Source organism: Stegodyphus dumicola, chromosome 10, assembly GCF_044657685.1.
Source record: "Stegodyphus dumicola isolate Sdum_Otavi_A_Nest chromosome 10, ASM4465768v1".
Lineage (NCBI taxonomy): Eukaryota > Metazoa > Arthropoda > Arachnida > Araneae > Eresidae > Stegodyphus > Stegodyphus dumicola.
The window spans coordinates 185006120-185032072 of NC_140777.1; the positions used below are offsets into that span (position 1 = coordinate 185006120).

The window sequence follows — 25953 nt, forward strand, 5'->3', positions numbered from 1 at the left end:
TGGGATATTCTGAAAAAAAAAATCAAAATCTGAGGCTGGCTGTTCATTCAGCAAAAGAAATTGATAATTATATATCAATAATATGACTCCTATGGTGTTTTAAAATAAAACTGTGGAAATGAACTTTATACTGGACTGAGAAAAGTATTTAATGCATATAACTGTGTATTATTTGTAAAGAAAAATAAGAAAAAAATTAATTACTTTTTAAAAATTTTATTTAAAAATTAAATTTTAAGATTAAAAATTTGGGTTTCATAAGACTGAACAGAAATTTAAAATTAGAATACTGATTTTGTTCAGCTATGCAAAATGACAAAACATGCTTTTCATGACTTGTTGATGGTTGTATGGAGAGGTTTCAGTTGCCCTTAATGAGTCGAGATCATTCTATGGAATCAGCAATAATTCTCATTTTATTTTTGAGTTTTGCATTTTAATTAACAATTCCAGTTTAATTATTTATAAATTCCGACTAATAATTTCCACAATAATACACATTTGTTAATTCAGAAGTCAAACAACAAAAATCAGCGTTATACCTACAAAATTTTCACAGGACTAGTTTCGATGGTTTTACCGAACCATCATCTTCAGCTGCAAGCTGAGCTATGCAGCTGAAGATGATGGTTCGGTAAAACCATCGAAACTAGTCCTGTGAAAATTTTGTAGGTATAACGCTGATTTTTGTTGTTTGACTTCTGAATTAGTATTTATTCGGCGTGTTAGTGTGTCTTAATTACACATTTGTTATTTAAATTTCATTTCACATTGCATAGGAGATAATTTTCATTTATATATTCTCTATTAAATTAATTGTTTATTATCATATAATGTGGAAAAACAATACTACAACCAAATATGATGGCAGGTATTATTATATTACGTGAGAGTTTGAAACATAAAACAGGGTATTTTTTTAAAATATCTTTTGGAATTGTTTGTTAAAACATCTGTATGATCAAGTTAAAAATATTCTGAATAGTGCATATTCTTATACACTGATCATCAATTACTTTAATTTAAATAAAATGATATGCCTTATATTTTGACTTAGAATGTGTGAATGTTGCTTCGTCAAAATGCTGTTCACTTATTTTTTTGCATTGTAATAGACTTAATTCTACTGCTTTGACACAAGTATCATTGTTTTTGTGTGCATACACATATACACATACGTACATGCAACAGCATGTATGCATGTAAGTGTGTGTGCATATACTGTACATAAAATTATTACAAAGGCACACAAACCTGAAATTCCTTTTGTAAATAAGCTTTAACAGGATCTAAAATATCCTTTTCAGCTCTCAGGTACTGCTCAATATTATTAGCTAAAGTTGTTTTGCTCACATTATTGCACTCAATAAGAAGGGATTTCAACTCTTGAACAATATTTGATATATCCCTCATTGCTGAAAGCAGCTTTTAAAAATAAATAAATTAATAAACAAATAGAGTACAACAATAGTTACATTTATAATATATATTTGTAATGTATATATATATATATATATATATATATATATATATATATATATATATATATGAATTTAACAAATACAATATCATTATCTCATTCATATAAAGCTAATTTAAAATTCAATCCTTAACAAATAAAAGATTAATTATTGCTGCAAACTAATTTGAAATATCATTCAGATTCAGAAAGCACATGTAAATTAATCGCAAGCATCTAAATACATGAAAAAACATTTAATAATCCAAAAATTAATTTTAAAAACTTTAAAGAATTTTCATGTTTTGTCATCCATATAGGCATGGGCAAAGAATTATACAAAACCAAAACTAAAATCAAAAGTGAATTGCTTATATATATAGAGAGAGAGCAATTGATGTTATCAACAAATGATGAAAATATTAACCAGTTACAGTTTCATCGGATTTCATTTTTATTTAGAAGAAAAGCTTAAAAAGACTTTGAGTTTGCCATCATTCTCATTCTTTCATATCGAAAACTACTGAATAATATAAAAGTATGTTAAAAACCAGATGCTATATTATGTTATGATTTCTATCTAGAGTACAAAGTGAAAAAATTAAATTTCAAAAATCATTTAGGTAGTTTCTTTGGATTTTATTACTGCTAGTTGTCTGATATCTCATAAATTTTTTAATGTTTTCTTCTCTAATAGAATTCATTAATGCTATTACATTTGCATATTTAAACTTCTTAAAACTTCACTGTATTTCTCTTGTTGAGCAACTGGAACATCTACTGGAAAATTTCCTGTCTTCACCAAATTTCCTTTGACAATTTCTAACACAGCTTTAAAAACAAAGCTTACCGTGGCAGCATTCTTTCAAGCCACCTTGAAAGTTCTTCAAAAGACAACTGGATCAAAGTGAAAAGTGTATTCGGATACATACAGGTTCTCTTAATAAAGATGTTACATAAAGAATAAATGATACAAGAATAAACCAAGAATACTGGAGTGATATAGTCATGCAGATTTCAGAGGATGTCAAGAAAGACGGAAATGTACAACTGCAGTAGTGATATTATATAGTGGTGGAGCTATATTATGGATTAGCCAAAGGCAGTTTGGCTTCAGTTGTCGCAATTTTGACAAATAAAGCAATTACTGTGCCAGCAATTCATGATAACTGCATCTAGAGAGTGTTTGAGCGCAGCAATTTGGTTAGAGTGACTATTTAACAATGTTACGAAGTTACATGAAGTTTAGATTACATTGCTTAGGGAGACTGTCACAAAATTCTAAGCTTCATTGACATACAACACATATTGATATTAAACACTTTTCATATGAGAGAAAGTTCTAGACATGCAAATCACTGTACAGCAAATACCTACACAGAAGCAAGTTGCTGATATAATGACTAAACCTCTATTTAAATCGAGACTGTTGAATCTTTGTAATAAGATGCGACTCTTGTGACTTTCTCTTCCAATTTATTATTATCATTGTTCCCTTTTTTTATTGGAAAGGGAAATTATTAAAGTATATAAAAGTATTTAAAAAGGAAACAACAATAATATATAATTTAGTTGATAAGTTCTGACAACACTGAGTGTTGTTGTCATTAGGAGATCGTGTTTTGAAATGCTGTTATTTCAAATTTGCTGTGGTTCTATTTTAGTTAGAAATTCCAATTAAAACTTTCTATTTTTTTGCTCTGCTATTTGTTTTATGTTTTAGATCTAGAAAAGCTTTTTCAAATAATATATGAAATCTCTAAATGGAAGTTTGTTGACTTGAACTGCTAATTAAAATGCAACTTTATGCTTGGATTTATTTTTGAACAGAACAGAAAATATTCATGTCATCTCTTCATTAAAAGTGCATATAATTCATTGTTCTCATTATTTATGAGTGTAGAATAATTACTTGTTGCTGTGACTAAGAATTTAAATGTTTCACTAATTTCACGAAAAACATTTAAATGCTTGAAAAATTCACCTTAATTTCATTTATGCAACTGAATATCTCAAATTTCTATTTTAGAAAATTTCCTTATGATATCTCAAGAAAGTCCTGACCAACTAATTACTAATAACAAATGAAACTCTATCATTATTATTAGTTACTGAAAGATATTTGATGTCACTTTAAAAACAACTTTTGAATAACAGTCAAAATCAACATTATGAAGAATTCATACAGGTTCTGAAATAATTATCTATTTCAGATCTTTCTTCTAAGAGATAAGACTTCTTATTTCAAGAAAACGAAATTGGTTAAAAATGTATAGGTCATTAAATTAATAAATAGAGCCGTTTTCATTTATTAAAAAAATTATTTGCATTTATTTTTGTATTTAAAAATACAGTTTTAATGGCACCACATAAGAAATACATATCTAATTAAAAGCAACAGATAGTATGCTACATCATTGCCATTTTTTAAAGCAAGGAAACATTTCTTTAAAACTGCATAGATTTTATTTAAAATGTAGAATCTCGTGTTCTTTGGTAACATAAAATGTACAAGAAATCTTAAGAATAATGAATTATCATTATGTCTTTTTATGTACCAGAGATTATGTCTTTTTATGTACCAGAGATTATGTCAGAGAGATGTATGTCTTCTATGTGCCAGAAAGAGAAAGTGTGTAATGGACCTATTATTTGACTAAGATGAAATTTAACAGATGGTGCCTCTCCTGCTTACAGAAGCCAGCAATTATGTCTTAAATCAAAGACACTAAAACTAAGACAAGCAAGTTAGCCCAATGGCTGCACAAACAGAATAATGTGCAAGCTGATTCTGACCTAAGGTTGGTATAAACAAGCCTTATTGGCCATAGAATACTATGAAGAGAATCAAAGCAGCAATGTGGCCTTCAAGCAAGCAGAACACACTCTGATTTTACCCTCTAAAACCTTTCATTAAATACTCTTTTATTTCTACCTCATGTGAAGCTAAGAAAGATGATTAACATAAAATAACTTGTCAGAACCTAAACGTAAACTTTATAATTATATTCTTGCATTCTATGGATTTGTGGATTTGGAGTGATTGATGATAATACTTGATGAAGAATCAAAACACAGTTTATTTAGCAAGTATTACTCAGGACAGTTCCAAAAACACGGTTACAGCTGTCAAAAAACCATGGCAAACATGCTGAAATATTTAGCAACAAAGCCTTCAGGTTACCAAGTTATAACGGTAAAGACAACTTCACGGCAAAATACTAAAGTACAGCTTCCGACTCAGTCGATTGTTCTCGGACCTCAACACACTCAAGATAAAGCTCAATAATACACTATGATATATTGCTACTCTGCATACAGGCAGTGTTTATATAGGTTTTGGCCTGCCTTCGAGAACATTCTGGGCCAAACTGGTAAGAATTTGTTCTAGAATGTTCTCCATCTGTCTATGGCAAATCACAAATTTTGTCACCAAATGGGTGATTTTGCACCAACTATGTCAATCCTGTGTTGCTGATTTTCAACTAAAAAAAATTCAAGGGTTTACGGGAAGTTTTCTCACAGTAGGACAATGCCATTTCATAAGAACTCCTAACTCACTATATGATGCATCATCATGGATATTGAAATATTTATATGATTCTAATGTAAAATATATAATTATTTAATAAGATAGTCTAAAATTTATATTCTTTGGAAATTTTATTTTGCAGTCTTCTTTACTAAGGAAATCTGATGTAGGGAAGAAAAGTTTCACTTATCAAAGTACTTTTAAATATATTGAAAATTAAATTAATAATTAATGTACATCCTATTAAATAGATAAAATTAGTAATGTACCATTTAATGATAAATGCAATTAGACACAAATATTAACTGATTAAAAATTGGTTGAATCTTCATAAAAAATTTTACAAGAAAAATTATTCTTAAAAGAAGGGATGGAAGAATGGAATTTTAACAATTTAAATTCTGTGAATTCAATAAATTTTCATTTCCTGTATGGGAACATTTTCCTCAGTTAAGGTTAAAAATTATAAACTAGTAGATTTTATAATCTACCAGGAGACCAAGAGCAGTTAATAATAATAATAACTGTTTCTGAATAAGCTAAACTTATGTACCAATATTATTCATTTTTAAATGAAATCAAGACAAGATAAAAATTTTTAATGAAGAAATCAAAATTTAATAACCACTGATTTATTAATAATCTGAAACTAGAAAGCAATCTCCTAAAATATTTATACCTCTGCTTCCAGTTTGGGAACTTTGGACACAGAATAATCCTGGAACTGACATCGAACACCATGAAGTACTTTAGCACAGGCTTCTTTCTCTTGGTAAAGATGTTCTTCGTATTGTCTAAAATTCATTGCATTTATCAGATAACACAGAAATGACGCTTAAACTAAAATAATCTCCTCAGTTTCAAATGCTTTATACATAAAAAATACTTTATGGGGGTGGGAACTAATGTTGATGTTAAAATGCATTATAATATCTGAGAAAAAAGGAAATAATTTTTGATAAGCAATGATTTGCCTTTTTGATTTTGAAATCTTTTAACTATTAGTTATGCAAAGTAATTGTTTTACTTACTTAGCAAGTTCTTTCTGGTTTTCAAGAATTTTATTATGGCTTTCAATTTGTGACAGATGTTCTTCAAGAAATTTTATTTCTCTAGAAAAATGAGAAAAACATATACAATAAATTATTTCTAATAAACCAAAAATTACTGTTTTGGGACAAGGAGAAGGAAGAATGATACTATTTATTGTACTTTTTATATTACCAATGAAAATTAAAACTGTACAATTAAGTAGATTATAATGATAATATATTGTTGTGAAAAAGTTTTATTGTAATAACTAAAAATGTACAAATAAGTGAAAAATAAATCTTTTTTTTTTTTCTTTCTTTTTTTTCTTTTTTAATTACAGTAAAATCCCATTTGTCTAAACTAAACTTGGGATAGCGTAATTTTCAGTAAGACTTTGTTTTTTATAGCTCCAGCTAACCTACTTTCTATTTAAAAAAAATTAAAATGGCTCATAATTATGCATATTATTTTCAACAAAAGTCTAATTTTCTAACACATTTTGAATAAAAAATTTCAAGATCTCTTTTAAAATTATGTATAAGAAATAAAAACACTTGTAAACAAATACTTAACAACAAAAATTAAAAAATCATGTGGAATATTCTTACAAGAAATTTAAGTACTATTTTGTTATTCGGAACAGATTCAGAAATGTATGTATGTACGTATGTATGTGCATGTATGTGTTGAAATGTGTGCATATACACATACATACTTATATACATGCATACATGAACACATATATCCATCCATATGTGCATACATACATTCATTTCTGAATCTGGTCCCGATAATAGAAGAGTACTGAAATTTATAGGAATCTTTGCTAGTTCTGCTTTTGTTATGCATTTATTTTAATGTAACTGGAATTTCAATTAACAATCTATTGATAAATATAGTTAATTAAAGTTCAACTCTTGAACTTAAATTTCACAGTCCACTATTTTTGCATGCTACTGCATTTCCTTTGTACATAATAAAACATGTGCCCATTTCTTAATAAGGAAGACATGAAAAAAGATGGAAAAAGTTGATAAAAAATTAATATGACTATGTTCATGGCTAACTGATTCGATTTTAATTTTTCCTAATTTTGGTTAAGTAATGTTTTACTCTACATCAGAGATTTAATTTAGAAAGCTACTTTTCAAAAATACAATCTTCTAAGTTAATTTGCCATATCCTTTAGTTAGAAAACTGGCAATGTATATTTGTACGCATAAGCTTCAAGCCACATTTGTGCTCTCAATACAGATAGCAATAGCAGTAAATTAATGAGGGAAAAAAAAAAAAAAATAGGGCTCTAGTGTAGAATTGGGTGCCCCTTCGATTAGCAACAAATTTTGTTCAGTTTTGGCGATGAAATCCCATTTCTGGTTACCAGGATAGTTTTAACTTTTTTTTAGATTCCTGATTTTTAAGTGAAAAGAGATCGATGTGTACATGGACAAAGTTAAGGCAGTGCGCAATACCTAGTTTGTGCAATTCTCTGATGATTTTTTTCAAGTGAAAATAGATCGCCGTGTACATGGGCATCGAGTTTGTGCAATTCATTGACTTCTTACTTTGGCTTTATGTAGTGGCTATCTTGAAATTTTGCCTTTCTGGTGCCGGTCTTGGCGTGAATAAAGAATCAAGAAATAGTTTGTTTATCTTTTATCAAAAATAGTTTGTTTACAGAAAATGAATGAGAATGTGGAATTAGTTGGCTCATAGCAAACTAACTTACAACTGCATATTTTATCAGCTTGTTATCGGTTTTCAATAATTTTTAATGTATTATTATATAGATTTGTTTATTTCATTTGATCTTTAAAAGTAGTGCTATCAGCAATTTAAATGGACTTTTTTTTAATGAAAAAAATTATACTTTGTTCAATTTACTAAAAATAACAAAGAATAAAAAAAGTTTAATAAAACACGACAATATTAATACACAAACACAGATATACACATACATACACAAACACAGATATACACATACATACACAAACACAGATATACACATATATATATATATGTTATGGTGAAACACCGAAATCTGGAGAATGTCAACATTCACATAGTCTCTTGGTGTATGTCTGAAATATTTTCCAAATACTCTTATTTCTGACTTACACCGGTCAATGTCGACATTCACCATGTACTAATGGTGAATGTTGAACATATAACAATATTATATTTTCTTTTCCGTAATTCAGTCGCGAATAAATGCACTTGAGACTTGAAACAAGAACTTAAGAACATGAGAACCTAAAACACACAATACATTCAAAATGAGAAAGGAAAATAATAGAAGTTAAAAACTTACTTAATTATACAGTACATTAAATGAGAAAATAAAATAACAGTAATAAAAAACTTACTAAATGATGTGATTCAAATCTTATTTATTGCAACAACTTAAACTGTTATGGCACTTTATGACCTCTCTTTTCAACTTTCACCAGAGCATATCTGTGATTGTCGACATACACCGGTGAAGGTCCGAATATACAAGAATGTAGTGAAATATTCGGTCTTTCACCAACATATTTGGTGAATGTTGATATTCTCCGGTGAAAGTCGACATTCTCCAATTTTGGCAATTAAAATATGTATATTAATTAATTTAAAATATCTGGCTGTAATGAAAGTTTTCTGCCAAAAAAAGTTCTTACTAAAGTTATTCAAAAAAAATTTTTTTTCTGTCAGCGTTTTGGTAGTCTTTCAAAGCTTTTGGCCCAGAAACTTTGTGGCAGCAAATCCAAAAACAGATCAACCACATTTTACAGGTACAAACAGATCAACCACATTCTATGCAACCGCAAGTACAAAAACAGATCAATCACATTATATGCAGAATGGAATATAACACCAGAAAGATGTAGCTGCAGATGTGAAAAAAGATAGAAGTCCAAAGGAGCAATGTCGGGGCTATATGATGGCTGTGGCAAAAGATCCATATATATATATAGAATATACATCCATTCGAGTTCATATAGACTCCAGCCAGTGAATGCAGACACCTGTGGTCTTGCATCATCTTGATGGAATATTACTTTTTAGTACTCAAACTCAGTTCGATGTTTTTCTTTGATAGCAGCATCAACACTGACTAGCATCTCACTGTACACCTTACATTCTAAGGTTTTTACCTTTTTCCAGATATTCTTTGTGCATTATACTATGGCAGGCCAACCAAAAACAAAACATGATCTTTTTTGTTAGTCAAATTGAGCTTTGCGATGCAGCCAATGGGCTCACCAAGCACAGAGTGTGGAGTTGAAGTAAACCTACTTTTAATCACAAGTGAAGATTCGGTCCAGAATTTTCTCCTTTGATATCATAGAAGATTAGTGCAGCCCCGAACACATCTGCCCTTATCTGCTTGAGTCAGCTCATGTGGCACCCAGTGATTGAAATCGTCAGTTTGAACGTCAAGTTTAAGCAACGTATAGCGTGACTAATGGACATGGCACAACATCTAATTCCTTAGCAAACTCTCGAGTACACTGATCTTCCCCAAGTTACCGCAGGTGGGCCTCAGCAACATCAGCAGGCTGGCCAAAGCGCTCTGCTTGTTGAATGTCATAGTCCTTGTTTTTGAATTTTCGATACTAAACCTTCACATTGTAATACGATACAAAATTAGTACCTAAAGATGTATACATGATTCAGTGACATTCTTTAGCTGACGTTTTGCAAAAGAACTGGAAATAAATGATGGTTCTAATCTGGTAGCATGATAGTTCCATTTCAGACCTTGTACTTAATGTTAACCATATTTTTTTACAGATTTTACAGCACAGTGTTCTAAAGCAAGTCTCTTTCTTTCAAATGCCAAAAATCATTCGACAAAATATGATTAAAGAAGCCAACGCAAACTGTTTGTGCAGACGATATTTGTGATGGCAGGAAACTTTCATTAAAACCCAATATGTATACAGTCAAAAGTCTTTAATCCGGACTCATCGGGACTTCAGCGATTCCGGATTATAGATCATCAGTTTAAATCTGGTAAGATGGCATGCAGAAATTATAAAATTAAAAATATGAAACCGTAATTTATGAAATAAAGAACAATTATGATCTAAAGAGTATCAAAATTTACAAAAAAAAAAAAAAAAAAAGAAAGAAAAAAAAGCTTAATATTTACTTGTTTACTTTATTAAACATTTCTTTCAATGTAAGTTGTTTAAGTTGCTTCATTTTATGTGATAATACAGACAAAAGTCGTTAATTCGGACCTCAAAGCTAAAAACTTTCTGCGCATGCGCTGCGTTGACACATGCGCATAGGCATTTACGCGTGCGCGTAAGACTTCTTACGACTGCGCATTTGCGTGTGCGCAAGCGCATAATACATTTTCGCGTCCGCGTTTTATGTATAACGAACGGTATAAGCTAAAATTATCTAATTATCTATTTCAGTCAATGTTGATGATTGCGTTGTTCCCTAATTTTCGAATTGGATCCGGCTTATTATTTTTTGCAGACTGTAAGAGCAATACTATAAAAGTAAACTTGAACTTTCGAATATGTCAAATAGAATTTCCGAATCTGGAGCTCCCAAAGGATTGTACAAAACGAAAGTATGTTTCGATGCCCATCAAACAAAAAGGGGAATTGCTGCAAAAAATGGATAAAGACATGAAGAATGTGACAGAGAGGTTAGTGAAAACAAAAAAATTTCGATTGACAAGTTAGTCGGTATTCTCGGCACAGCAATTAACGGGACTTGAACAGCGGAACTTTGTAACTGAACAAAAAATTATGTCTATTTATAGAATTAAAGAGAAAGTATTATCACATAAAACGAAGCAACTTAAACAACTTACATTGAAAGAAATGTTTAATAAAGTAAACAAATAAATATTAAGCTTTCTTTTGTAAATTTTGATATCCTTTAGATCATAATTATTCTTTATTTCATAAATTACGGTTTCACATTTTTAATTTTAGAATTTCTGCATGCCATCTTCGATTTAAACTGATGATCTATAATCCGGAAAAATCGATAATCTGGAATCGCCGAAGTCCCGATGAGTCTGGATTAACGACTTTTGACTGTACTTTCTCTTTAATTCTATAAACAGACATAATTTCTTGTTCAGTTACAAAGTTCCGCTGTTCAAGTCCTATAATTGCTGTGTTGAGAATACCGACTAATTTGTCAAACAAAATTTTTTCGTTTTCAATAACCTCTGTGTCACTTTCTGTAGTATCGGAAGCGAATTATAATGACGAAGAATTTGATTTAAATCATATCAAAGACGGAGTACATCGAGATGAAATACTACATTTAGTAAGGAATTATAAGCCAAATAAAATAAAAACATCTGCCCTGAAGATAAGGATAGTGCTGACATTTCAACTTCCAATGCATTGCGTGCCGCGGTGTTAAAGATAAACAAATGTTAAAGTTTAGATAAACAAAGAATATGCCTTTATCCATTTTTTGCTGCAATTCCACTTTTTGTTTAATGCACTTTGAAACATACTTTCGCTTTGTAGATCCTTTACATATTAGTAAATATATATCAGAAATTCTATTTGACATAATTGAAAGTTCAAGCTCACTTTTATAAAATTGCTCTAACAGTGTGCGAAAAATAACAAGCCAGATCCCATTCAAAGATTAAGGAACAACACAATCTGCAACATTAAATAAAATAGATAATTAGATAATTTTAGCTTAGCTTATACCGTCCACTATACATTAAACGCGCATGCATAAAAGTATTAAAGGTATTACGCGCATGCATGAACACTTAATGCATTGACGCAGAAAGTTTGTAGCTTTGACGTCCGGATTATGGGTGTCCGAATTAATGACTTTTGACTGTATCAATAATCATTTATTTGAAATAACTTCAAGATAACTTATTAAGATAAAATTATAAAATAAAATTAAGGTTTTCAAGATTTAGAAACACCACATTCTCAGATTTAACAAGTTTGGCCATAAATGACTATTTCAGTTTGAATAATGGTTTGTTTGTATCCGACATAGTTCTGTTTTAAAATGAAAATGCAAGCAATCTCAGTGGAACATTGGCAAAAACATAGTAAACAATCCTAACTGTTTGTATTCACAATTTAAAGGTGTTTAATATTAACTTTGATCAGTTTAACAAATTAGTTCTTAGTAATATTTATTTTAGCATTACAATTATATTTAAAAATAGTGTATATGTGAATGTGTGTAGATGATATATATGAAATTAAACTTTTAAATAGTATTACCGTTTCTCAGACTCAAACTTTTCAGGATACTGTACATCTTCAGTTTTCAACAAAATTTCATATCTGGCCAATTCTGCAGGTGACAAAGAAGAATATCTAAATAGGATAAAATAAATGCTATTTGTAATAAATACATAATTCTGGGGATAAGTTTTTCATATATGAGAACTACTCTAAATACAGAAAAGAAATATTATACAGTACAAAGTCTGTAATCCTTTGTATGCTTTACGCATGTGCGTAATGCGTTTAGCACAAAAATGAAGCAACTTAAACAACTTACATTGAAAGAAATGTTTAATAAAGTAAATAAATAAATATTAAGCCCTTTTTTTTTTTTTTTTTTTTTGTAAATTTTGATACACTTTAGATCATAATTGCTCTTCATTTCATAAATTATGGTTTCATATTTTTAATTGTATAATTTCTGAATGCCATCTTACCAGATTTAAATTGATGATCTATAATCCAGAAAAACCCTTAATCTGGAAATCGCCGAAGTCCCAACGAGTCCGGAATACGGACTTTGTACTGTAGTTTATGAAAGTTGTAATTAAGAAATATAACTTAAATGATTTTTTGAAATGTAGTCACATGTTGAAACAAAGAAATAAAGGTACTTTTTGATTGTATTCACCACCATTGAAAAGCCATAAAACGGTCATGCACAAAGTCACCAGATAATATATAAAGGGTGTATTGGTACAGTGGTGACAAACTTTCAGGAAAGATAGAGTACACCCAGACAATCGGAAATCACATAACAATGCATGGTTGAAAATGCTTTTTTGGCACAATAGTGACAACGCAAAAAAGGAAGGACACAAACAGTGAGACAAAATGTATTTCATTATGATTAGTACAGCAGAAACCTTCAAATAAGAAGAAAAACAAACAACAATCATAATTAAAGAGGGTGTTCAAAATTACGACCACGGACCATTACACAGGCCTCATTTCTCTGGCGGATGGAAGATCTGCATCACGAATAGAAAATCACATGGAAGATGCATGACGGTCTGGGTCATAATTTTGAATGCCTTTGATGATGATAATAGTCTCTTTATGTTGTTTTTTCTTTGTATTTGTTGTACTCCGAATAATAAACATGTTTCCTCACCCCCATTCATGTCCTTTCTTTCTTGACTTCTGTGTTGTCACTACCACGCCAGAAAAGCACTTCTGACCATGCACTGCTATGTGATTTCTAATGTTGAGAAGTTTCATTGAGGTTTCAACTGTTTTTCAGTGATTGTGATCAAGGTGTGCAATGCCAAGTTTGCATTTGAATAATTCTCTGCTTTTTTTGGAGGGGGTGAAAACAGTTTTATACATGGGGAGAATGACTGCAGGAGACTCCTGCTTAATATGGTTCCACATACCCTCAATAGTTTTGATGGGCAACAGTACCAAGGTTTTTGTAAATCAGGTAGTAATTGCTAAAAGCCTCGATTACTGAGGCAATCATAGGTTTTCGAGCAGTCTGTGATTACTGTGGCTTCAGATATGAAGAAAGATATGATTCAACAATCATCCAAGTCTCTTTCGCGCAATCCAAAAAAAAAAAAAAAAAAAAAAAAAAAGGCCTTCCTTTTCTTCTTCTAAATACCACTGAACATCACTCTTCTACTCCTGTTATACTTCCTTTTCCTAAAATTGCTCTCCACAGCCACATAAGGACTGCCAATCATTTCACTCTTTTTTACACATGTGTATATATACACACTTCTCTACAAAAATTCCTCCAATCAGTTAGAGTTTTATTTGAACATTGATTCATCTCATTCATAAGTAGATTTGTTCCAACCACTTCATGGACCCAAAAATAACTAAAATTAAAATAGAAGTTAGACTCATCTTGCTTTCTTCAAATAATATACCCCCTCTTATCAATGATCAGTATTTCCCCTTATAAAATATTTTCCCCACCTTTTTGGCATGTCTTTGTAGTGCATGCTCGATGTGTATTCGAGAGGTCCGTGGTTCGAGTCCCGGAGAAGGCACTGCTAATTTTTCATCTCTCCTGCTTTGAAAAAACTTAATGTCTCTACAGTGGCGCCCGAACTAAAAAAGTGGTAGATGATTATTCTCCACCATAATTTGGTGATTGGATCCCCTAAAATATCAGTCAACCTTTAAAAAGGGGAGTATATAAGGTATTTCTCCTGCCTTCGTAATGTAGTGGTCAGTACGCTCGATGTATATTTAGGAGGTCTGTGGTTCGAGTCCCAGCAAGGGCATTGCTTATTTTTCATCTCTTCTACTCTGAAATAACCTAATAGCTCTACAACCTTTCTAAAGAAAGATAAATTCATAGCCTTTCAGTCAATCCTTATACTTGACTAGACACATATCTTATATATATTATGGTCATTCATACTCAGAACTAATTAAACCTTCATTTACACACCAATTACTAACAGCTTTCTTGCCTTTTAGCTCTAAATGGGAAAAAAATTAGGATTTATCTTAGACATACATTTTTGCGGAAATGATGGAACAATGATTACAATGGGACAGCTAGCTAACAAAAACAATGACAGTTACAATTTCAAGAGTTCAAAATACGTGATTTGTAGTTATAGATACCACAAATTACAAAGCCCTCGATCACTAAACTAAGAAGTTCCAATCAGATTTAATTTAAGGATAACATTGGCATCTAACAAAAAAGTACTTGATATTACATTTGGGGAAAAAATTCTAAGTTAAGATAAAATGGTATCAACATCGATATTTCGTGTCAATCCATGAAGCAATCTTTTCTACAAAAAAAACCCAAGACCTTTATTAACCACTATTGTTTGTTACCTACTTATAATTACTACAAACTTCTAATCAATTATCTAGTGCAGTCCACTGATATAAAAAAAACACGAAAATTACATTAAAAAAGTATTTATTCAAATAGCAGCTAAGACAGGAAAATGAGCATGATTCGTGACAAAGAAAAGAGGAAAAGCATTATTATAAAGCAATGTATCTGTTTTAAGATGTTTTGGTCAATTATAACATCCAGTATCACAGGAAAGCGAACACGGAATAAAATCTTAAGATCATTCCATCATAAATTAAAATATAGATTCAAATATAATTATATTCAAATAAGTTCTCAATATTATAATTAACACTAAAGCTGTATTTAAAAATTTTTTCTCATAATTTATATGCAACTGAATATGTAATGGATAAAATGTCGCATTAGTCATTTTGTCTTTAACTTAATATCATGGTTGTTGAAATAAGTTAAAGGAAAATTGTCTATTTTTACACCATGGCATCATTTTGCACTAAAAATATCTCTGTAACATACTCTGCAATCTCTTCCGGTGTCAAAACATTATCTTGTGTTAACGAACAAAAACACTGCAGAAATGAAATTAAGTTTTTCTCATTAAACATAGGATCAAAATCACTGTCTTCATATTTATTTAAGTTTGGAACATCAAGCCTTTTTAAAGTCTTCAAGAAATCTCTCCCATAACTCATCATTACATTCAAAACAAAACCGCCAAATATTAAGGTAAACAAGAACTGCGATTTATGCGGTTGAATTGAGTTTGCCGCCACATGGGAATCTGAAATAATTATAAAAAACGCAGGGATAGTTGTTGTTTATGTCATTTTCAGTTTTTCATTATTTAGCTTTTTGTTTTTCTAAGTAAAAAACTAATTATTAATTTCCATTTTTTATGAATAATATGCTAAATATCAATAATATATATCTACTAAAGAGATGATGATAGTTTTAATTCTTTGGGGAAACGTATAGAATTCATTTAATTTTATATTATTTTAGTAATAAATTGAACACATTGTAAAGATAATTTTTTTTGCTAAACGTGTAAAAAATATTTATTATTAATTATATTAATTTCCTTTATTATTTATATTTATTTCCTTTTACATTTGCCGAGATGGCAATATGTATGAAAGCAAATTTCCTCTGCTCTTTCCTGTGCTTAGATTTTTCTGTCATCTGTTTTCGGTACTAAATTGTGTTCGCGAAATTGATGTATTTATTTTTAAACCCAACTAATGGCATTAACAGAAGCAAATTCAATTTTAGTTACTGCTTTTCCAAGTATAGACACAGAACTTTACACTTATATTGAAAGTAAGTTAGTTTTTTATCGTTTAAACTTCTGAAGTTAATTTGCATGCTGTGTTAAAGATACGTAGTTTAATTTATAAAACTGTATTATAAGTAGAACGTCATTTTAGTATGTATGTAACGATTTCACCATCGAAAAATTATTTGTGATATTTACTTCAAGTTTGTAATGCGCCAAAATGTATCTTTTTTTTTTTTTTTCTTATGTAAACATTTTATTATTTCATGAATGTTGTCACTTAATTATGCATTTAGTTATTTTTATAAATGTTACTGAATGTTTTGCTTAAAAACAGTACCTGGAATGTTCGTATTTAGTTTTCTAACGTAATCTTCATATTTTTTGTTACAAATTTTTAATCATTTCTATACATTTATTTATTTATATGTAATAAATAAACATTTTATAAACATCAGAATTTTAACCAAACTTTTTATTTCTCATCTCAAGAAGAAATAGTATGAATGAAAAAATAAAGTATTTCTGCATTAATTAAAATCTCATTTTGTGGAATATAATATTAATCGAGTTAATCAGTTTAATAATTAAATATATATGCCTGAGATTATATATTTATTTCATTGCTTGATGGTTGTGAAAATGGCTGTCTGAATTGTGCAAATTATTTTGTGGACCCATCAATAAGTTTTTGTTAGTATGAATCTGAATATTTTTATCAAGTAAATATTAATTTTTATTAGAGTGTCGATTATACTGTTAAGGAGAAAATTATTTAATATTGAAAGTGGCAATAATTCATCTTTATAAATTACTCTGCAGACCTTATTAGAGGAAAAAAAGTTTGTTGTTTATGAAAACGCTTTTACTATTTTTTAAACATTCTTAAAATTACTTTTGTACTTAAAATATATTAAAGATGTAACCACCCGAGGGGGGGATTATTTTTGATTTTTAAGACAATATAACCTGTTTTTGAAGATATGGAAAGGCACAATATAAATGATTTTAAGAGGGGGAAGACTTAACAAATATAAGAGAAACAAATGGGTTTGTTAGAGTTTGCCACTGTATTTTTAGATCCAGTTCCATGGTATGGTCATTTTTGCACTTTTTTCAGTGGCAAATTTCCATATTATATGAAACAGTATATTAGTACTATAAAGATGGCTCTATATATTGGATTTTTTATACTGGAGAATATCTTAGCTGATGTGATGCTTATTTATAACCATATAGTGTCCATGCTGCAAGGGAGCACTTAAAAAGCTTAGTCCTCTTGAAAGCTGGTAATAGGGAATGAAGGGTAGGAGATCTTCAGACCATCCCGGGAGGCATTCTCTCTCAAAACTGCATTGAAACTGCATAGTCAGCATGTTATTACTATACCCGTGAGATCAGTAGTGAAGTTCTGATGTCCCGCCCTGTATCTACGTGTTTGATGATCCTGTATATTTGTTTGGTTTGAAAAACAGTGATGTAACTAAGGGTAACATACCATCAAAGAGACATTAATTTAAAAGATTCATTGCATTTTGGTAAATAGCAGAATCTTCAGTGAGTGCCCGGTGGCAAAGTGGCTAGCATTTCGCGCAGCTGCACCACAGGTTCAGGCTTCGATCCTTGGGCTGGGCAAGGTTGACACAGTTTTTAATCCCTTAATTGGGTCAAGAACATAAGTACCAAGTTTGTTTGGGGACTAAACACTGGGGGGGGGATCCTGCAACAAGCTGACCATTTGTCCAAGGCATATTCTGATGCACTCCAAGCCCCAAAGGTCAAGAAAGCAGAAAAAGGGCATTGCAGGCCGTGGCCCACTAGGGCTGTTGCCACCACTGAGGTTAGTTTTTTAGTTTTAGAATCTTCAATTGTCCCCAGCTGCTGAAAATCTTAGCTAGCTTCTATTGGAAAGGTCAGAAATTGCTTGTATCAGATAAAATTTCTTGCTGTGTATGTTTGATTGGAAGATTAAAACATCTCTAGAATTTTGTTAAAAGCTATGTAGTTCTTCAGCCATTGAAATATATTTTACAAGTAAAAAAAAAGCAACATCTTCAAGCTGCTCTCAAAATTATACAGTTCATTGTAATTTTAATTATATCATTAGGTTAATAAAATGTACACTTTTTAGTTTTAAAATTTGTTTCTTTTGCAGAGTATTAACTTTTAAATTACAAAGACAATAATGATAATATGCTTTTTTTCATTAACAGGTGTTTTGGATGAAAATAAAAATGAATTTGAATCATCAGATCACATATATGAAGCTATCGGAGAAATGTTACATGAAGTAGCTGGAGGCAGTAAAGATGAAAATGAAATAAAGGATATATGTTCTCAACTTTTAAGGGCATTGAAAAGGTTTTGTATAGAAATAGTATGAGAAATTTTCAGTCATTGTTGTGAAATTTTTATCTAAAAATATAAAATCGTGAAATTTTTTGTTAAACTTGTGTATTAAAAGTAGTTTAATCACTGATGTAATTTAAGATGAAGATGCGTAGTTATAATTTTTCTGGTTAATCAAAATTAAAGTATAATTTTTCAGTACAAGCAGAAATAAAGTACAAAGTAAAGTATTAGGATATTTTTATGAATGTACGCTTAATTATATAAATTAAAAATAAATATAATTTTATATGTTTAAAAAATTCTTGATATAGTATTGTAACTGACTTTAGATTTGTGTTATTGCACACATTTTCTGAAAAATACCTTACTTGCCCTTTATTATCACACCCGTTGACTGTAAATATATACTTCCAGTTACAAAAAGGTTGCAAATGACATAAATATTCATGTTTCAGCATTTTTAACTGAACAAGTTATAATGTATTTCTCCCACCTTCTTGGCATGCCTTCGTGGTGTGGTGGTCTGTACGCTGGGTGTGTATTCCAGAGGTCCGTGGTTCGATTCGCAGTGAAAGCATTGCATATTTTTCATCTTTCGGCTCTACTCTTATATGCACCCTAATATCACCAAATGTGGGGATATGTGTTCTGCCCTGGTTTTTGGCGCAATTGCGTGTTGTATGGCAACCCTGTTGATGTTAAAAAATCTTTTGCTGGAGTGGTTTAATTTGCTCGTTGGTTCGTGTCGTGCGTGTTTTGAAATGGCCTATGTTGCAATGATAGACGTGGTGGAAAGATTTCAGTCGCACATTTTAGATTGTGTGGAAAGTAAATTTAGTATTAAAAGGTACGATGTTTGAGTTGTTAATGAGTCTTTTTTTTTCATGGGTGTGTTTATGAGCATTGAAGTGTATTTTTGGAATTTCTGTGGGACTTTTAAAACGGAGTTCGAAATGCAGAGCTGCTATGAAAACTCGGGCAAAGAAGGGCGTTTTATGATAGTTCATGTGTGGATTTGCAGTCAAATGGTTGCTGGTAAAGTATGTGGCTGTCAGTGGGGATTGTGGTTTTTGTGTAGTATGTAAACTTTGGAGGAAGTTTTTATCATTACTTTCGAAATTTTAAATCTCAGAATGACATGTGATATAGCAAAATCGTGGCACTTTTGTTCAAAGACGTTGTGTGACTGGCAAAATTTTATTCAGGAATGTATTATGGTAAGTGCATTTTATTTTACTGTTTCTATTTTATAGAATGTTATCTTCATTTTTTTTTTTTTTAACTATGAATTTCTGTTGCTATTGTTTTTTTTGAATTGTTTGTAATTTAGTTTAGTTTATTTGGTTGATTTGTGCGCAATGCCTAGATTGTGCAATTCGTAGATTTTTTTAAAGTTTAAATAGAATGCTGTGTACATGGTATTCTTTGACAGGGTTCGTACAGTCCTTAAAAGTCCTTAAATTTTTTGGAATCAATTTTTGTTCCTTAAAAGTCCTTAATTTTGGCCAAAGTCAGCAGAAGGTCCTTAATTTTAATCATCTGAAATTTCTGTCTGTTTTTACGACTGCCATTTTGAGTGTGAATTAGCATTTTGGAGGAATATTTTTGGCGATTCACTGCTGTATATATGGTAAATCTTTTGAATGGGTTTATAAGTTATAATTTGTTTCTATTTCTAATATAAATGATGGATTACTCGAGTTTCTAAGCAAGAAGTGAAACATAAGCTTTCGAAATTCAGTTTTCCTAATAAAGAGCTCTTAAACAACTTTTCGCTTTTGAGGATGTGAATTCTTTATCAGACGGTTCTAAATTTGGCAACTTTTCTACATTTTGGCGATTTTAAGATTAGTTTCAATAGAAATTTTTAATTCCGAGATCTGAGAATTTTTTGACGACTTTTTTTAAAACATCGTAACAGTGATAAATTTCATTTAAATAACAGGTAATATATTGAAATTATATTTAAAAAAGAACGTTAAAATAAAACATTTTTATTTTTCGCTGTCATATTATAAAGTTTCATTTGGAATCTGAAAAATAAACAAGGTATGCTATAAAGCACAGTTTACGAAACAGCTCTTAGCAAAAGCAAAATTAGCTATGCAATCAATTAAAAATGTCTTGTTTTTAATTTTTTCATAGTAAGAGTTTTTACCATCTAATTTTCTTAGATTATTCAAAATTATCAGAATGGGCATCAGTTTTCTCTATAAAATTAATTTTATACTTTTCCCCTCCCTTTTTTTTTTTTTTTCCCCCAAAATATTTCTGTCTTTTTGCTGTTACAGAAACAGTAGGGATAATTTTTCTTTAGGATTTTAGACATTGCAGCTTGGAAAGTTTAGAAAGATTTGAAGGCAAGATTTATAGACCTACGATTCTAGAAGATTCGAGAAATATATGACAAAATGAAAATATCTCCATAGTATCAACACGTAATGGATGTATTTTACAGAAAGTTTTCAATGAATTTCTTACTTTTTGGAGAACGTCTGGAAGAACAATGAAAGCATAATATTTGAATGTTTTACTTCTGATACTAGAATCTTAACATGTTTATCTTCCCTTTATTTTCTCTACTTTTCACTTGACACAAGCATTGAAAATATCAAAAATGCTTCTAATCTTATCACATTAGCAGGCATTATAGAAAGGGGTTTTTTTTTTTTTTTTTTTTTTTTTTTTTTTTTTTTTTATTAATAAAGACATTGAAAACTTACAATTTTAAAAGATTCATCTTATATTTCTTAATGCATCATACACATAGCTGGCACTAGGCATTTTCCTATCTGATACAATCTCTGTGGATCCTAAATTCTGCTGCCCAATGCCTTTCTAAATCCTGCTTTCAATGTCTGCTCTAAATTCTAAAAGTTTTGCCATTTCTAGATTTTGTTCGGTCTGTCACTAAATTCTAGAAATTCTGACACATCAGCTCTGTAACCGGCCTTTGCTATATATATTTCATATTTATTCTGAATGTTTATATTACTAAAATATAAAATTAGCCGCTTTTTCTGTACATTCTAAATGCATTTAGTGTTTTTTAGAATAACAGAAATCCTTAATTATATCCAAAAATTCTAAAGTGAAAACTAAACGTGTTGAAAAAAGAAACTGAATACATAAAGGAAATTATTCTTTAAAGATATGTGCAGTTATTATTATGTAAATTTCCCAATTTTTTATGATTTCAGCCTTTACTATAATTTCCCATTTCTATTTCCTCATATGATATAGTTATTGAGCCAGATTAAATTAAAATTAAATTGTTTAATCTTTGAACCACTAATCCACATAATTAGTTTGAATTTGACTGTTCTTGTTATTTAAACCTTTGTCTGATATTGTAGTTAATAATTAATAATATGCTTCACGTCTGTCGGGGGTTTTGGACAATTTAACTTTTACCAGATCAATTAAGCTCTTATAGGTACATTGTGGAGAGGTTGACAAGTTAGGAGATAAAGCACTCAATAGTTTCTCAAACTTATTGAGAAACTAGCGAGAGCATTGGCTTGCATATTGAGACAAATCTGTAATTGTTAGGAAAGATGCTTAAAGAGAAGGAAATCGATATAAACTAGCCAAAATGTTTGCGAAGGTTTGTAGAGACATTAGGTATTTTTGAAAGCAGGAAAGATAAAAAATTAACAACGCCTTCACTGGGAATCGAACAGCGGAACTCTGGAATACCGGCCCAGTGTGCAAACCACTACACTACGAAGGCTAGCCAAGAAGGTGGGAGAAAAAGCTTATAGGCTTCAAATTAAAATAACGGATAAATATTTTGTTGAGTGTTGTTGTTACAAAACATAAATGTATTGTAGCTTTTAATGTGTAATTATACTAATATCATTTAAGAATCAATGTCATAAATTACATGTATTTTAAACTATGAAATTTTATTAGATTTTGATTTTAATAAGGCTTTTTTTAAGAAATATTGTTAAAAAATAAAATTTAATAGTGGCCATGTAAATCCATAATGACTAAGGTTATTTAATTACCTAATTTAATTATTTATAACTAACTACTTAACCTTAAAAATTATCTCTACATATTAAAGCGAGTTACTGTCTTTCATTAAATACTCACTGTGGTCACAAGATAAAACACAAAAATGTAAAAATTCAGGTAAAACTATATATAAAACTATATACAAAACAACTTATCACCACTGGTGCTTTAATGGCTTATTGGTGTATTTAATTATGGCAAAGCACACTAGGGCTATCTGCCTAAGGGGAGGGATGCCTTTGTGGAGGACTTTCTAAGGGAAACTGGCTCATATACACGTTACACATGGGGAAAACCACGAAAACACCCATGCAGCCAGCCCGTTCACGGGATTCGAACCTCGGACAGAACTACCAGTGTTCAGCGACTTTACCGCTCAGCTGCTGGTGGGCACAAAAAAAAAAAAAAAAAAAAAAAAAAAAAGGCTTATTGGAACCTTAAAGTATATTAACTGGGCTACAACCCCTGGAACTCTACACAAAGCTATGACATTGACTGCATTAAGCAGAGCCTGACTAACATTCAACACTTGCCAACTGTGCCTACATCAGACCTTTCAGGTTTGTTCTAATCAGGAGGTCTCTTTCTAGACAAGCAGCAGCAGTGACAAACATTCAATCTTTTGTTATGAATCAGACTGATTATGATCTTACTTCTCGTTTTAATCTATGCCGTTTGACATAAAATCTACCTGCTAATTACTAAACCTCTAGACTGACCAAGTGTGTGACAAAATGAGACATAAAAAAATCAACATAAAGCTAATTGTTAGTAAAACATAAATCTCACTTATCTTCTTTCAAATATAACCAAATATTATACAGGTAAAATATTTAATGCTACTTGATAAGTTGCATAAAGTTTATTTTATTCTCAAACTTATTAATAATTGTGTTAGTTAATTCATGTTTAGTAATAATGCATACTACTTAGGGATCTATTTTATTTTTAGGATGGTATTACAAAAGCGAAATTTAGGCATAGAATATTTTTAATTGAATTTCAGTTCCCATTTGCTCATAGGTCCTTAATTTTTTTCACTAATGGTCCTTAAAAGTACTTAATTTCCATGTGCAGAAATGCGTATGAACCCTGTTTGAAATTTATTGTTGTTATGTTAATTTATTGAAGCGAGTTGTGCGTAGTTCGTAGATTCCTTCGCTGCCTAGAATGTGCAATTTGTAGATGTTTTTGGAAGTTAAAATGTATCGCTGTGTACATGGATTCCTGTCAAATATTTTTGGTTAGAAACTTTATGTTTTCGCTATCTAAATTTTTTGTTTTGGATTTTTAACTTAAGTTGTGTCTTGAAAACATGATTTTTGCATTTGCGAAAAACACATTTTTGGAGATGTTTTAGGCTTAAAATTCGAAATGTAGATAAAACATTTCTCTCCAAAAATATTTGCCGACCTGAGGGCGCATATAAGAGTAGTTCCCATCTTTCTTTCTTCTAAAAAAATCATAATGTCTCTACAAAGTAATAAAAAATTTTTTTTAATTAAAAGTTTAATATGGAAAAAACTAATAACATCAAGTGTCATCCAGTCCAAGTTTAAAAAAAATGTATTTGAACTTGAGTGGATGAATAAAAAGTATTTTATTAATGACTGAAAATTTGAACAGGATATAGGGAGAGTGTGAGCTAATAGTAGGAATTTAAAAGGAGATTAATTTTGTTAAAATTACAAAATTGATTTTTCAAAATATAATAGTAAACTTATAAAAGTTTTATTATAATCTTTTATATTATCTTAAGGGCTGTTGCACCACTGAGTTTACTTTAATATATGTTCTCCTGTTCCCTATACTTATATTTAGGAATATTTTATACTCTTTATAAAAAATAAAATTCAAAATATTTGATTCCTGTACAACAAAAATTGAATGTGGCATTTTATTTCAAAGTTGGAAATCGTATTCAGCGGCATTATGCAAATTGACAAGTGAAATGTTTGCATTTGGATATAACTGTAAATAAAATGCCAGTTTAGAAAAAGCATTTCTGATCTTAATAACTTAAATGACAAGCATTCTTATGTAAATTGTTGTGAAATATATTGGTCAGTATTATTCTTTTATTGTATTTGTATAATCTTGTAGAATTTATGTGCTAGAAAACATTGCCAGGTATTGGTACATAACCACATCATAATTTTTTTTTTTTTCAAGAATTAAGGATTTTAAATATTTCTAGTTTATTTTTATTTGTATAATAAGTAATGAGTCCAAAGTAAATGAACTTCAAGAATGAATATCATGAGAATATCAGTATATTTTTAATTTTGAAAGCTTTGCCTGAGTGTAAAACTCTTTTGACATGCCAATTGTAAATTATAAAGAATGTTACATGGTGGCAAATCACAAAAGGGTTGATCTTTGGATTATGGTAACTTGGCGATTTTTTGGCGAACATTTGGCGACCAACTCTGTTACAGCAACCCTCTATTTTTTTTTCCGCCGCAGTAAAGACATGTTTCTTTTCTTTTTATTTACTCAACACTTTTTCCAACAATCTACTAGCCGAATTACACTTATGCTAGAAGTTTTATCTAACAAAACTGGGTACTTTTCCGTTTTGCCGGCGCAGGCGTTTAAGTCGCCAATAACGGTACAACTAATGCTGGACGTAATATCCTCGCTGGTAACCTTTTACGCCTCATTTTCAAAACAATTCGCAGCCATTTCTTTTCAGATTTATTGTTTCTTTCAATACTGGCATACAATTACATACAATTTTTACCAGATAGTTCAATTTTATGCCCTAAGGTCATTCGTGGTAATTAGTCAATTAGGATGCAATCACGCAGCTCGCCCGAAGGCAAAAATACAGAAAAGACAAAGTCAAGGGTTAAATTCATCAATTCTAATGAAAATGCACTAGCGAAGTAAAGCACTGCGGTTTTACAAAATTTCTGAGTAAATTATTCGTACGAACTGAAATAATTCTTGCATTTAAACTTTTATTCCAAATTAAGATTCAACTTTAAATTAATGTAGATAATTACTGAGAGAATTATATATTTTTGTAGCGTAGATGAGATCACTTGGGGTCACGTGCTAGGAAAGGTGAAACAGTATGTTGAATTATGAAAGCATAGTAAATTCTTAGATTAATGTCTTTTCACAAGTTCATTGTCTTTATTTATTGATTTTTTCAAAATTTTAAATGATATTAAAATGTTTATCCCTTCAAAATAAAAAAAAGTCTTAGAACTAACATTTGTTAAACATTTCTTATGTGATACAGTATGT

General features: G+C 30.2%; 2 protein-coding genes across 4 annotated transcripts in view; one reads left to right on the forward strand and one right to left on the reverse strand.

Annotated features, from left to right (window-relative positions):
* Positions 1-15847, reverse strand: part of LOC118183882 (uncharacterized) — an 89811-nt gene extending 73964 nt beyond the window's left edge. The window contains exons 1-5 of one of the 3 annotated variants that reach the window (XM_085825989.1): positions 15564-15835; positions 12251-12346; positions 6023-6103; positions 5671-5785; positions 1255-1425 (exon numbers count right to left, since the gene is read on the reverse strand). In XM_085825989.1, coding sequence (XP_085682115.1) covers positions 1255-1425; positions 5671-5785; positions 6023-6103; positions 12251-12346; positions 15564-15742 — 642 coding nt within the window. In that variant the 5' untranslated portion in view covers positions 15743-15835. Of the gene's footprint in view, positions 1-1254; positions 1426-5670; positions 5786-6022; positions 6104-12250; positions 12347-15563 lie in introns of all 3 variants that reach the window. The other 2 variants (XM_085825990.1, XM_035353491.2) reach the window with 2 other exon arrangements.
* A 353-nt stretch (positions 15848-16200) lies between these two features.
* LOC118196401 (ATP-binding cassette sub-family F member 3) overlaps positions 16201-25953 on the forward strand; it is a 111663-nt gene continuing 101910 nt past the window's right edge. The window contains exons 1-2 of the mRNA XM_085825991.1: positions 16201-16367; positions 18537-18684. Coding sequence (XP_085682117.1) covers positions 16289-16367; positions 18537-18684 — 227 coding nt within the window. The 5' untranslated portion in view covers positions 16201-16288. The remainder of the gene's footprint in view (positions 16368-18536; positions 18685-25953) is intronic.